Below are 15,000 nucleotides of genomic sequence, written 5' to 3'. Positions count from 1 at the left end.
TCATATTGACAGTTTCGGCCAAAATCTACTGAATACAACGTCATCATTTGGAACTGTGACGGGCATGCTTCATGGCACAGCCACAGGGGAGGTTGACACACCGGAGCTCCATCAGCTCATCATGCCTCCCCTGTATTAAACGTGCCGGGACCTGAGGTTGGGGTTGTTGTGGTGTGTAGGATGCAGCTGAAAGGCTGCGGCTGTGAGCTTTGGACACGACAACCGAAATAAAGAAAAGTGTAAAATGTACGAGCTATGTGGTTGGGTCTGTCATTTATGTCACAGGAATCATCTTCAGATTGTTCATCTGCTTAATTTGAATTATGGAATGGTAAATGGCCTGTATTTGCATAGCAGTCATTCACCCATTGGTGATGGGACATTGTAGCCACAGCTGCCCTGGGGCGCACTGACAGAGGCGAGGCTGCCAGACACTGGCGCCACCGGGCCCTCTGACCACCACCAGTAGGCAACGGGTGAAGTGTCCTGCCCAAAGGCACAACGACCGAGACTGTCAAAGCCGGGGCTCGAACCGGCAACCTTCCGATTACAAGACAAACTGCCAACTTTTGAGCCACGATCGCCCCGTTTTTGTCATGAAATAACAAGGGAATGAGCATTACCCAGCAATGAAACTACTTATCAGTTAGTGTCTGCAATCCCTAAACAGTTCAACAAATTATGCACCTGACTGCAGCCAGGAGTAAAAAAAGAGACAACAGTTCAAAGTACATGCCACACCTTATTTTGTGAAGAGTTCCTATTTGTGTAGTTGTCACTTCAGTCATCACTGGAAGCAGAAATAGCTTTGTTTAAAACAATGGCTGATAAACATGCTGTTTCTAGCCTCGGTGAGTCATCTTATCTCATTGTAACAGAATATACGTTTGATTTTTGCTACTTGTTGATTATTTGTTGATCAACTCTTTACTAACCAGCTGTGTTAAATAAAGAACGACTGTTTAGAGTGTGGTATCTCTCAGTGTGATCACACACAACAAATCTATGTCAGCAAAGCTGCATAGAGAGATGTAACTATAGTAGTTGTGCCTAAACCTCTTATTATAGTTTGGCTATGAATTTAAGGATAAAACGGCAAATGCAAATAGACAGGATGAAATGTTCTACCGATCCATATCACACTGAGCTGTCTGATGGAAACATGATCTGATGACTGTTTATGTGACACTTCCTGTTTGTGTTTAAGGGCACGTCCATGTCTCTACAAAATTCGTGCAGAATATAATGATCTTTCTTTTTCCAATTGTTAGGAATAATTTTGTGATTGCTAACGAAAATTACACTTTTAAAGTTATATACCACTCGTTTGTAAACAGTGCTGTATCTCGGTTGCAGGGCACAGTCACGACTCTCCAGAGTTGAGGATCGTGCTGATAGGTGGCAGAGAATTAACAGGAGAGCCCAGTAATAAGAGTCTGAGCGGTAACATCATACTGGGTCAAAATGTTTTTGACACCAGCAGAAGAACTGCCCAGAGTGTGGCGGGGCAGCAGGAGGTGCATGGCAGACGGGTCACTGTGGTGGATACTCCAGGCTGGTGGTGGCACTATCCCCTAGAAAACACCCCAAAGCTGGATCAGATAGAAATCCAGAACAGCGTCCATCTGTGTCCTCCAGGACCTCACGCCTTTCTTCTGGTCTTTCATCATAGCTTTTTTTTGCCCCAGATTTTCGTATCATCTTTAAAAGAGCACCTGAAACTTTTCCACAAGGATGTGTTGAATCACACCATCGTACTGTTCACTGCTGAAGATCCATGGGATGAAAAAAATGTAGAAACTACAATCAGTGAGTGGTCAGAAATGCAGTGGATTCTTGAGCAATGTGGAAACAGAAAACATGTCCTCTGTGTGAGTAACAGGGAGGATGGCAGTCAAGTCGAAGCACTTTTTGAGAAAATCGAGGCAATGGTTGCTGCAAATGGAGGCCGTCATTATCCCATTGATCGTGCTCATGGAAACGCTCTGAGGGAGGAAATGAAAGCAATAAGTGACAGAGCATCTAAGAGGTTTGATGAGGTGCAGACACACAGAAGGAAACTCAGAGCACTAATTGAAGGTGAGTCAGAAAGACCTCACATTTTACAAGATACTCACCATGATAGAAAGAAGAGGATAAATTTGAAATAAATGGGTGAATCCAGCTTGGCTTCTTTTTCAGTATGATGTTTGTGGTCAAACACAGAATCGCAGAGTTTTTTAAAACTATTTCTTTAACATAAATAATGCTAATAAAGCTCCAAAGTAAAATGTCAAAGAAAATATTTGTACTTATACTAAGATGTTGATGATCATATTCAGTGACCACATGATGAACATAAAATTGTGCTGTAACTGTAAACTGTAGATGAACTACAACCATTTGCCTTGTAGATGTAATGTCTCACAGCCAAATATGGCTTTCGCAGTAAGGGGAGCTCTCTTGATAAACTATGTGACACACATCATTATCTAACCATCAAATGTAATTTGATGCATGGAACTATATTCCTGATTAGTTTACCTTCTGATTTTGCAGGTGGTAAAACCCCACCAGCACATTTAAGACTAGTGATGGTTGGTGCTCAGTGGTCAGCCAAGAGCTCGGCTGGAAACACCATTCTGAGGAAAAAGGCTTTTGCTGTTCATCACAGAAGAACAACGATGTCCTGTGAAATTAATCACAGCATTCTGGGAGAAAGGACACTCGCAGTGGTGGATTCTCCTGGCTGGTTCTATAACCACACCCTTCAGGACACCTCTGAGACAGATAAACATGAAATAGAGAACAGTGTGTACATGTGCACTCCAGGACCCCACGCAGTGCTCCTCGTGGTAGGCCTGACAGCTGCATTTAATACATCCTACCACAGAGCAGTCCAGGAGCACATGAGTCTGTTTAGGGATGATGTCTGGAAGCACACCATTGTTCTGTTCACTAGAGGTGATTGGCTGGGAGTGAAGACTGTGGAAGAACGTATAGAGAGTGAGGAAGGTCTGCAGTGGCTGATGAAGAAGTGTGGGAACAGGTACCACGTCCTGGACAACATGAAGCATAATGATGAGATGCAGGTACAAGATCTCCTGGAGAAGATTGAAGAGATGTGGGCAGGAAATGAAGACGCACATTATAAAGTTGACCCGGATCGTGAAGCACAGCTGGAGGCCAGAAAAGAGGCTGAAGGAAAATTAGCTAGAAGGATCAGAAAGACCACTGAAAGACAATCAAGAATACTGGGAAAGTTATTTGAAGGTAATGAAGAAATGATCAAATAATTATGGCATTATTTTAGTCAGTATTTCAGTTTAAACTTTACTTTTTTACAGGAGAGAGGCTGACAATCACTGACCTGAGGATTGTACTGCTTGGCAGAGAGGAATCTGGGAAGAGTATGGCAGGAAACAACATCCTTTTTGAAGAGATATTTGAGAGAGTTTGGGTGAAGAAGGTACCCCAATATAATGCCCGAGGTTCACGTGTAATTTATCAGGCTTGTCATGATCATTAAATAATGTTTGGATCTTTGTTTCTATGCAGGAATTCGAGGACCGGAGAAGAACAGAAAAGTGTGTAAAGCATGAAGGAAATTTAGGTAGAATAAATGTTGCTGTCGTTGAGACTCCAGGCTGGCCTGCAGACACGACGGCTCCTGTCTGGCTAAAAGAAGAAGTTCTCCGCAGCGTCTCCATGTGCGCTCCAGGCCCTCATGTTTTTCTCTTGGTTGTTCCCATTTCCAAAGCATTCACAGAGGAAGACCACAAAGCACTGGTTGAGCTTTTGATGCCCTTTGGAGAGAGAGTGTGGAGACATTGCATGGTGTTGTTCACCTGGGGAGACTGGCTGAATGACAGACTCATTGAGGAGCACATTGCAGGAGAGGGAAAAAGCCTCCAGTGGCTGGTGGAAAAGTGTGGGTACAGATACCATGTCCTCAGCTGCCATGGTTTTGGTAATAATTTTCCTGTTAAACGGCTCTTCCAAAAAATCACTGACATGATTACAAGGAACAAGCAACAATGCTTCACTGCTGAAAGCAAACAAGGGAAAAAACACAAACTGCCCTGGCGATCAAGACAGTCTGTGCTGACAGAAGAAGAGTGGAACAGCAGGGAGCAAGAGCTGATAGACCGAATGTTGAGAGCTGTTGCAAATGAACTAGATGAACCAAGACAACCATTTGTGAAGCGAGGAGCCAGCTTGGATGGAGTTTTCATTCCAAGCAGTGAGTTGATTTAATTAATTAGAGAAAACTCTGAATTTGTTTCATATTTTCACGTGTGTGTATGATATCAAATAGCTTTCAATTTTTATTTCAGTGAGTGGAGATGCTCCCTCCGAGTTTGGGAAACTGTCAGATCTTTGGAGACAGGCATCACGTGCCAAAGTGTCTGAATGGCTGAAGACCAGAGCTGGAAACTCTGATGTCACCTCGGGGATTGGCAGCATGAGCGCCTCAGCCAGTCACGTGGATGAAAGTCCTCTGCCTGATGAAAATGATTAACCAGCAAGTTCCCACAAAGGACAAGATAGTTATTCATTAGAAGAAAAACTCTATAAAAACTCAAATGCAGGAACTTTTGCTAAGGAAACTAAAAAAACGGGATTGAAACAGAGGTACTAAGAGTAGATCCTGATTTTTAAAAATGGGTTATTTTTTTTATGTAATAAGCTATGCAACCTTCAGTTGGTTTTAATATAGTTATCAGATTCTCATTGTCAAAACGGCTGATACCACCCTAGCCCAAACCTTAGATTTGCTCCTGGTTCTACATTAAATGGTTCAGCGTTAAGAATTCAATAAAGATTTTATGTTTGACTGTTTTCTGTATTTTGCTTGTGATAAAAAACAACAACTTTGAAATGTAGACTGTAAGACATTTCAGAGGATTTTGACACTAAGTTATAGTAATTCAGATTTACTGCATCCTAATTTTCACCTTTATTGTAAGTTATTGTAATAATTTTGCAACCCAGTACTTTCACTCTAAGAAAAGAAATTACAGCAAAATGCTGCAGTGTAAAAACTTAGTTCCATCTGTTAATGCCCTAATTTAATTTCCATATATTTTACTGCATAAAATTATGTTTAAATAATCATTAGAATTACACATTTTGATAAACATATTTTAAAGATGCAACTAATACAATGTATTTATTATTATTATTTTTTTAAAAACTACAAATTTACGGTGTCATTGATATGTTAGAAATCGACAAGCCATCAAAGAAATCTTCCGTGTTCCACAGCTCCACTCACAGTTACTTGAATACATGACAAAATATTTGTCCCAGTGTTGATTCAAAGTCCATAAGATCCCCGAGATACATGTAGCCCAAGTCTCTCAGATACTAGAAACCTTGAGTACAAGTACAGCTGATATTAGATCACATTTCATAGAAGTGCACCATAAGAATCACAGCTGATTTTAAAAAATCTGAAATGGTTGCTGAGTTTATTACGATAATTGCATTTCAAGTGTTTCATGATTTGGCTCAAACTTTACTCAGAAAACAGACTTGAAAGGTCGACTGCAGTTTTATATTTTTTAAGCAAGAGTAATTTTACTGGGAAGATGTAAGTAACTTGGGACGGAGGTCGAAAATACCTAAACCATGTTTACTGTAGTGCTGGACCAAAGTAGTTCCTTGTGTTTTAATCACGTCATTTCTGCTATATTGCACCTGTATCCCACCACAATTAAAGTTCGGTTACTTGTCCTTTTTATATTTTTTTGTTCATAATACAACATCTATTTTAAAAACATAAGTTATTGGGCTTTGGATAGGCTGTTAAATCGCTCAAGCTCAACTATTTAAAAAAAATAAAAAGTCTCTTTTACATCCTGCATATGAGCTTTGATCATGTTTTCTATGATAATAAATCAGCTACCACCAAAACAACAATAAAATTGCGAATGATCCTCCCCGGCCTCCGTCGTGTCTCCAACCGGCGCCGTCACTTTCTTGACTTCCCATCCCACTCCTGCGTAGCTGTGATCCCGGCTTTCTGCTTCTCTCTCCTCTTCGGTCTTTTCTGGATACCATGTCGGAGTACAACGCGGTACCTCCGCCCGTCCCCGGGGCTCCTCTGCCCGGACAGGCGGCTGTGGGGAACGGAGCGGGGGGCGCCAAGAAGGATGCGTTTGCGGACGCGGTGCAGCGGGCCCGGCAGGTGAGGCAGGGATGAGACAGACAGCTAAGAAGTTAGCATGTATGAAGGCGGACACGCCTGAGACCAGGTTCATATTTTACATTCAAACACTTCATGGTGAATGTGTCTACAGTCAGGCACACCTCTGCCGCTTCATCCATCACATGTCAGCGTTAGCTTTAACTGTCACTGAGGCCGGACAGTTTCAGCGTCCCACCAAATATCCAGTGTGACAACACTGAAAACCTTCAGAGAATATTATTACCTCGTTTCACTTCACTGCCAGCTTCTTCCTCTTCGCTGAGCTACATTATGAATGTTAGTAGTTGATATAAAGGTTTTTCAGGATAATTCAGGTGTGTGCTGCAGCCTCAAGGCCAAATAACAGAAAAGACATCAGTATTCATCACATAGCTCATTTAAAAAATACTCTATTTATCTTAATGTAATGGTGGATCTGATCCATAAAATTAACTACAGTCTTGCCAGAGGCGTTCCCAGGATTTCCGTGGGTGGGGTGGGTTAACCTCAAGGTGGGAGCTCGGGGGGAAATCAGAAAAATGTGTAAAAATCATTAAAAAGCAGTAATACTGTAGATCTGCTGTACTACAGTGAACTATCTGGCAAATCTTCTGCTTGTGTTTCAGATCGCAGCTAAGATCGGGGGCGACGCAGGTCCTCCTGTGAACAACAGCACTGCTTCGGATAGTTTTCCCTTCACTGCGCAGAAACGACAGCTGGAGGACACAAATACTGGTGACTGCACCTTTATTTCACTGGCTTTGTGATTATTTTAGTTCCAGGTCTCTTATGAACATTCATTTCATTTCCTCCTCTGACAGATGAGCCAGAGACTAAGAAGCTGGCTGCTCAGAGTGACTTGGAGTCAGCCAAAGCGCTATGTGAGTTCATCTTACTGTTGCATGCATTGTTATTTGTGACCTACAGTCAACAGTGGGTGTCTGCATCCTCCACATTAGTCCATTGGTAATCCTAAACCTCTCTCCTGCCTTGTTTTCTCATTCAGCTATTGGTGCACAGCTAGCTGCTCTTGCACAGCAAAGGTGAGATCTCGTACCTCTCAGGTGACTGTGTATTAATCTGACTTTGCTATTGTCTGATTTATTGCTTTTCCCCCACCTTTGTATCCCTCCTGTACTCATGACATCAGACCCACCTCCACCACAGAGGAGTACAGTGTTCCAGACAGTATGGTGGGACTCAGTGAGTGTAGCCCAGCTTTATTTTAACACGTACTCTATACCACACTTTTTTTTTAAACCCCACCTTCTCTCTTCAGTTATTGGCCGTGGAGGTGAACAGATCAATAAGATTCAGCAAGAGTCGGGTTGCAAGGTTCAGATAGCTCCAGGTACTGGTTCCACTCGTCGTCTACAGATACTCAACCTGGGCGTGAATGTCAGTGTAATTTGGGCTTTTCTTTTTTCAGGGTGAAATGATTGTACAGCATGCATCTTTAATTACTTTATAAAACAAGAATTTAGTGTACAAGTTTGGGTTTATTTTGGATTTTCTCTAATCCACATGGGGTCAAACCTTTACATACACTCACTTAATGCTGTTCTTCACTGAAAGGCATTTAGTGAAGATCTAAGATGGAGAATTGTAGATTTACACAAGGTGGGAGAGTCTCTTGGAGCCATTTCTAAACAACTGCAGATATCACAATCATGGATTCAAACAAAAAATATCTGAAGTAAAGTTTTTCAGATATGTCACCACTTTGCATAGATCTGAAGAAGACCCCAGCGGTCACCCTCAGTTTAAAAGCAACTGGTTAAGATGTTTAGGAGCAACCCAGGAACCACCAAGACTCAAGCCTGCCATAAAATGGAGAGTGCTGGAACACCAGTGTCACTGTCCACAGTGAAACAAGCTTTACATCATCGTGAACTGAGGCTACGTCCACACTAATGCGTTTTCATTTGAAAATGCATCGTTTTCTCTCCGTTTTGGCCTCCCGTCCACACTGAGATGGCGTCTTCCCCAAGGAAAAACGCAGCGTTTTCAAAACGCTTGCGAAAACGCATACATTTGAAAATGGAGCTGTCCCGTCGCAGTGTGGACACTCAAAAACGCAGACTTTCTAAAACAACGTTTTCAAATCTATCCGGGCTAGTGTGGACGTAGTCTGAGAGGGTGCCGACCAAGAAAGAAGTCCCTGCTCCAAAGTGGACGCCTTCAGGCTTTACTCAAATTTCCACACATGGACAAGCTGAATGCATTCTGGAGAAAAGCTTTATGGTCACACTTCCCACAAGAGGCCTCTCCTTTACTACTTTGGAGGAGTAAACCTAAGAACACTGTATCTAACACTGTAATGTCAAGCATGGTGGTGGTAGTATCATGCTCTGAGACTGTTTAGCTGCCAGTGGTACTGGTACATTGCACAACGTTGAAATAATGAGGAAGAAGGACTACCTCCAAATTCTTCAACTTCACCTCAAATCAACAGCTAGATAAGGGAAACTCGGACATAGTTGGGTGTCCCACCAGGGCCATGATCCTAAACACAAATCAAAACTGGACTTGGAATAGATAAAAGCAGGCTGACATTAAACTTTTGGAATGGTCTTCCCAAAGCCCTGATCTCAACCCTATTGTATGCTTAATGCTTTAAGGTTAAAATCTGAGTCTGTGCTAGAAATCAACAAGTTTAAATGAACTCTTATAAATTCTGCCAGGAAGCGTGGTCAGATATCCAGCTGTAATTTTGCCAGAAGTTTTTTGATGACTACCAAAAGCATCCAGTTAAGGTACAACTCACTAACAGACATTTAACTTTATCTATACTTTTGAGACTGTGTGGATTGTAGAAAACTGAAAAAATATTGAAACTATTTTTTAAGTCATTAAAGGTGTATGCTGTGCAGTCACTAACCACCCTGGATAAAGAACAGTTCAAAGAAATGATTAAAAGCCTGAAATTACCATGACATTCATGCCCAGGATGAATGTGTGTAAACTTCTTCTGATTATTATTATTTTTTATGCTCAGTTTGTTAAATATGTACGTTTTCTGTTTGTGCAGACAGTGGAGGTCTTCCAGAGAGAAACGTCTCCCTCACAGGGACACAAGACTCCATACAGTGAGTTTTAGACGTCATACAAATACACTCATTGCAGTTTTATGTGGAAGTGTTTTAACGGTCTGGTGCTTAATTCTAAAAACACTAGAGTGATGTGTTTCTTAAATGAAGTAACCAATCAGCTCCTCCCTTGGTTAGGAAAGCCAAGAGGCTGCTAAATGAGATAGTCTCCCGAGGAAGAGGTACTCCCCCTCTTTCTTCTTATCATGACTCCAGCAACGGGCAGAACGGCGCAGTTCACGAGATGATGATCCCAGCCGGCAAGGCCGGCCTCGTCATCGGCAAGGGAGGAGAGACCATCAAACAGCTACAGGTAAATTTCATGTTTTTTGCTTCAGCATTTTTAGAAGTCAGCATGACCCAACCAGAAAAAAATATCCTGGGTGAGTTGATTAGGCCGAATCTGAACCTTTTTCTTAAAGTCAGTATTTTCACATTAAAATAGCAGCAAAGGTCTGAGTTAATTTAATCCTCCAGGAATGTGAGGTTTTTAATTGGGTTTGTCTTACACTGGATCAGGGCAAGATCTTGAGCTTTCCTGCAGACTGAAAGCAGTCAGCCTGATGCTTTATAGCAGCAATCCATGCACCATGCAAGGGTGGGACTAAAAAGGAGCACAACATCCGTTTTAAAGCCATTAATGTTTCTAATTTATAATAGATAGTATAATTCTTATACATTAAGCTCACTGTATATAAAATAGCCGAATTTAGCCTGTTAGTGTGCCAGTAAAAGCCCAAGTGGAGGCAACTCCAGTGTAGGTAAACACTTTCAAGTGCGTATGGCTGATAATTATGTCTCATTATGTGTTATTCCATGCAGGAGCGTGCAGGGGTCAAGATGATCCTAATCCAGGATGCCTCTCAGGGACCCAACGTTGACAAGCCTCTGCGCATTATTGGAGATCCATACAAAGTCCAGGTATAACTTTAAAGTCCTGTTATTGTGTCAGAGTAAATGTGACGTAGTGCCGTGCTTCCTGATCCTTAATGGTTTTTCAGCAAGCCCAGGAGATGGTGCAGGAGATTCTGAGGGACAGAGACCAAGGCGGCTACAGCGAAAGAAGCGAATTCAGCTCCCGAATGGGAGGCGGCATGGATGTAAGTTTGTGTGTCAGAGCAAGACTGGAAGTGACTGCAGAGGGTTTTTAAAAACATTTTTTTAACCAAATCACAAACAGAGGAACCAATAGATGTGTTGTTTTGTGGTTTTTTTTGTCATATTAGATCCCAGTACCACGACACTCAGTGGGTGTGGTCATCGGACGCAATGGAGAGATGATCAAGAAAATTCAGAATGATGCCGGAGTCAGGATACAGTTCAAACAAGGTGGGACGCTCTGACGACAGCGTTATGGCTTCATTTATATGTCTTTCGCATTTGCTGACATTCTACTTTCCTCTGTTTTGGTCTCATTTAGCTGCCACCACAGGTTTTAACTCTGCTAGATTTTACATGATTTAGTAAAATCAATATAAATGTTATTAGTACCAGAACAGATGCTGGCAGCCGACACTGCCATCCATCAGAGAGTCTTTAGGTGGCACAAATTCCCTGGAAGTACAAGCCCTAAAACACATAGTTACCAGGTTTCTCCATTGCAGTGATATTTTTTGAGGGAGTAAAAGTTTGCCTACAAATGAAGCATCACAAACTCGCTGTCTAGCCTGACAGCCTGTGCATTTGCTGTACTTTGCCCCTTTGTATCAGGTGAATCTTTTACTCAGGCAGTGTGATTGCCTTTTGCGTAAGCTGTTGTGTGCAGAGCTGGTAAAATTGACTTCTTTTCTTCTTCTATTGATTTGACTTGTATGTTGAAAAGAAAATCAGATAAAGAAGGATCCCTGCATAGATCCAGTGTTACAAGAACAATGGTCACATCAGAACGTCACCTGGCATGACCCTTTAGCGTGTTTCACAAAGTCTTTTTTGTTTGTTTTTGTTTTTTACCACTTTGCACTTTTTTTTGAGATCCTAATTTACAGACAGCTGTTAATTCTCACTTTGACCGGTGCTGGAAGCTGACCTGATTGATTTCATTTAGTGTTAATCCCAAAAGCTTAATGCACTTTTAAATCCCTTCCAGATGATGGGACCGGTCCAGATAAGATCGCACACATCAGCGGTCCGCCTGAACGCTGCGAGCACGCGGCTCAGATCATCAACGACCTGCTGCAGAGCATCCGGGTCAGAGAGGAGGGACAGGGGGTACGGATCAGCTGTCACACTCTAAAACATCATAAATCAATAGATGAAGGCCTCACATCATAACGTCCATAAATATTTGGATAAATTAAGTGCTTAGCCTTAGTTGTTTTTTTTTTTTGTTTTTTGTTTTTAACATAGTCGGATGAGGCAAAATCACCAGAGGCTGTGACGTACTGGGCATATGTGAAGTAATGTGGTATAATTGTCCACAGGGTCCCCCAGGTCCACCAGGAATGCCTTCAGGCAATAGGGGGCGAGGTGGCGGACAAGGCGGTTGGGGTCCCCCCGGAGGGGAAATGACCTTCTCTATTCCTGCCCAAAAGTGTGGGCTTGTGATTGGCAGAGGAGGAGAGAACGTCAAGTCCATCAACCAGCAGACGGGGGCATTCGTGGAAATCTCTCGACAGCCACCCCCAAACGGAGACCCCAACTTTAAGCTTTTTATCATTCGTGGATCCCCGCAGCAGATCGACCACGCCAAGCAGCTCATTGAGGAGAAGATCGAGGTGCTTGTCATTCTAGATTATCTTTATTTATTTATTAAGTTACTGATCAAGAAGAACACTCGTCATGTGTCATCATGTGATGTGTTTCAGGGTCCGCTGTGTCCTGTGGGCCCGGGGACAGCTGGGCCAGGTCCTGCTGGGCCAATGGTTCCTTACAACCCCAACCCCTACAACCCCGGACCGCCTGGGGCTCCTGGACCTCCACAGTGAGTGGCTGCAGCTTTAAAGCGGATTTCAGAGAACTGAAGATGACCCTGAGATGTTGGGTTTTTAGTTTTTTTAATAAGAAACCGCTTCTTCTTTCCTCAGTGGTGGTCCTCCAGGTCCTCCCCAGTACAGCTCGCAGGGCTGGAGCAACACCTACCAGCAGTGGCAGCCCCAACCACCACATGACCCCAGTGAGTCACTGCTGGCTTCACCACCTCTGCTGATTTTAAGTGTTTACTGCTCAGCCCTCGCAGTTATTTCTCACTATACTTGTTTTTTTTTTTAATCTGAGAAGGTCAACAGGAGTTCTGATGGAAATGTTGTGATGAGATGCGGTGTCTTTATCTGTAGCAGCTCTGGCTCTAACCCTGTCTCTGTTTCCTCCCCCTGGTCTCCAAGCCCGGTCTCCAGGCCAGTAGCAGGGGCTCACCCTCACCCTATGAGGACCTCACCCCCTCCACCCTGCGTCTTTTCTAGGCAAGGCAGCAGCCAATGACCCCAATGCCGCCTGGGCGGCCTACTACGCTCAGTACTACCAGCAGCCATCGGGGGCTGCGCCAGCCCCGTACCCCGCAAACCAGGCTGGAGGTGCCCAAGCTGCAGGTGACCAGACCCAGGCTGCACAGACACCGGGGGGCCAGCCGGACTACACCAAGGCCTGGGAGGAGTACTACAAGAAGATGGGTACGAGTATGTTGCATATGTTAGGTAGTAATTTATGTAATTTTGTTGTTGTTGTTTAATTTTTCATGTCTGTTTCTGTTTCTCAGCCCAGGCAGGTGGCTCTGTACCCGGTACAGCAGCTGCAGCTCCGGGAGCAGCAGCAGCAGCAGGAGGAGGAGGAGGAGGAGGTTCAGCATCCACAACAGGAGGCCAGCAGGACTACAGCGCAGCTTGGGCGGAGTACTACAGGCAGCAGGCTGCGTACTACGGACAAACAGGACAGCAGCCCCCCGGCCAACCGGCCAATCCCCAGCAGGGACAGGTTGGTGCAGCGGCCTCGTCGAGGTCTTGTTTTTGTGTGTGTTAATCTACCTCCTCACGTCTCACATCTCACCTCCAAACGTCTGTATTTTAGATGCAGTGAGAGTTCGTGGCAGAAGACGGGATAAAGAAGAGGGCTCTGAAGTCTTAGGCCAGGATCGATCCCTTTATTCATATATATTGTATCCGTTGCAACTAGAAGTGAAACGCTTCCCCACATGTGAACATCTGGATCCTTTTTTTGATAATAATGTGAACTGAACCCAATGCTCCTGTGCTTCGCTGCTGACAGGAGGGAAAAGACTGATTAAATGCGATCAACTTCACAGAGCTACTCAGAGCTGCCTGAGCGTAGATTTAAATACTCACGGGAGCCCCGGAGCGCTTATTTCATTAACAGAGTTTTCAGCACATCTCAGTCATCCCGTAGCCCCATTTTAAAGTACTCACCTTCATATCCCAGTGTTGTATTAACTGACTTGCACAGAGCTTTTAGGACTATAATCATGTTATGTGTTCGTGTGTGTGTGTGTGTGTATAACACAGGAAGAGACATGCCTCATTTGATTTTCTCATATTGGTTTTTTCCTTCCTCTGCAGAGGCTTGCAGGGGGTTTCAACACGTGTATATCTGGGTGACTGTGCGCAGGTTAGATTTATGCAGTCAGATTGTGAAAAGAAGCCCCGAGCTGCAAGGTTCAGAAGCACGAATGTGAATAATGTATTAATTGCCTCTGTTCATTTTAAATCGCACCGCTCAACACCTTTTTGCCTCTTGAAACGTCCCATCTCGTGAACTGTTTGTTCCACCTGACAGCTTTAGTTTTGGGTTAGAAAAAAAGGCCGGCTTACTGTGGACTAAAGGCTAAACTGGAAAGATGGGGCTGGGTGGGGGATAGCTTTTCAGATTTGGCCAGCTTTCTGTGATTCAATCATCGTTATTTCTTATCATTTGGAAAGTTCAGAAGGGCTTTCAGTGCACCTCAGAATGGCGGCATATGGAGACTTTAAAGTGTAGTTATATTCTTGTGTAGATTGTACTGCTGAGTTCTCCTACAGCAATTTATCCCTCAGTTCATTGCCGTTTGTGCAGACTCCAGGTTGCATGTTGTCTTCCTTTATTTTGTAAAGCTTTTTTACAAACGCTGCCTTTTTTTCTTTTTTTTTTCTTAATTGTCCTTCCACGGTCATTATTTGTGTGCAAAAGTTTGAACTTTAGTCTTCCAAGTGTGTCCTGCTTTAACATATATTGTATATACACAAACTGTATATTCAGCAATATAAAGCTGCTGGTTTTCACTTCCAGAGACGTATCAGGTATGATTCTTGTATTCTGAATGGCAGCTGCGAGTCTTGCCTTTGGGTTGAGATTGTGTTGAGATTGTTATAAACAGACGACCACCAGCAGCACTGATCTGAAATAAATATATCAGCTACTTTGAAATCTTGAATATCGTGTCTGTGTTGCTTTTGGACCAAATGCACTCATTAGGTACACCTGTTTAACTTCTTGTTAACACATATCTAATCAGACAATCGCATGCCAGCAACTCAACATATTTAGACATCTAGATGTGGCCAAAAATACCTGTTGAAGTTCAAAATGAGCATCAGAACAGAGAAGAAAGGTGATTCAAGTGACTATGAACTTTGGTTTGTTCAGCTTGGTTTGTCCATTCATGGATGTACAGCTGACAGATTTTCAGCAACTGTGTGATGCTATCATGTCAGTATGGACCAACATCTGCGAGGAATGTTTATAGCGCCTTGTTGAATTAAGGCAGCTCAAAAAGCAACAGTGGCTCCAAACCAGTACTAGCAAGGTGTAACTAAT

At 43.2% G+C, this 15,000-nt stretch overlaps 2 protein-coding genes across 2 annotated transcripts; both read left to right on the top strand.

Annotated features, from left to right (window-relative positions):
* Nucleotides 1-820: 820 nt before the first annotated feature.
* On the top strand, nt 821-4,501 carry LOC134626730 (GTPase IMAP family member 8-like). The gene is made up of 6 exons (XM_063472668.1): nt 821-851; nt 1,357-2,079; nt 2,539-3,252; nt 3,327-3,448; nt 3,538-4,222; nt 4,317-4,501. The coding sequence occupies exons 1-6, from the start codon at nt 821-823 to the stop codon at nt 4,499-4,501; spliced, it is 2,460 nt and encodes an 819-aa protein (XP_063328738.1).
* Nucleotides 4,502-5,925: 1,424 nt separating this feature from the next.
* LOC134626145 (far upstream element-binding protein 2-like) lies at nt 5,926-14,617 on the top strand. The gene is made up of 18 exons (XM_063471688.1): nt 5,926-6,172; nt 6,799-6,907; nt 6,994-7,053; nt 7,179-7,215; nt 7,323-7,375; nt 7,452-7,523; nt 9,204-9,261; nt 9,400-9,574; nt 10,084-10,182; nt 10,263-10,361; nt 10,488-10,590; nt 11,348-11,469; nt 11,682-11,975; nt 12,066-12,181; nt 12,285-12,373; nt 12,660-12,866; nt 12,953-13,167; nt 13,261-14,617. The coding sequence occupies exons 1-18, from the start codon at nt 6,044-6,046 to the stop codon at nt 13,267-13,269; spliced, it is 2,046 nt and encodes a 681-aa protein (XP_063327758.1). The 5' UTR covers nt 5,926-6,043; the 3' UTR covers nt 13,270-14,617.
* The last annotated feature ends 383 nt before the right edge of the window (nt 14,618-15,000 follow it).

This window comes from Pelmatolapia mariae, linkage group LG4 (genome assembly GCF_036321145.2).
Source record: "Pelmatolapia mariae isolate MD_Pm_ZW linkage group LG4, Pm_UMD_F_2, whole genome shotgun sequence".
Lineage (NCBI taxonomy): Eukaryota > Metazoa > Chordata > Actinopteri > Cichliformes > Cichlidae > Pelmatolapia > Pelmatolapia mariae.
The sequence above is the reverse complement of the archived record's forward strand: the minus strand, read 5'-3'. Positions and strand labels throughout refer to the sequence as shown.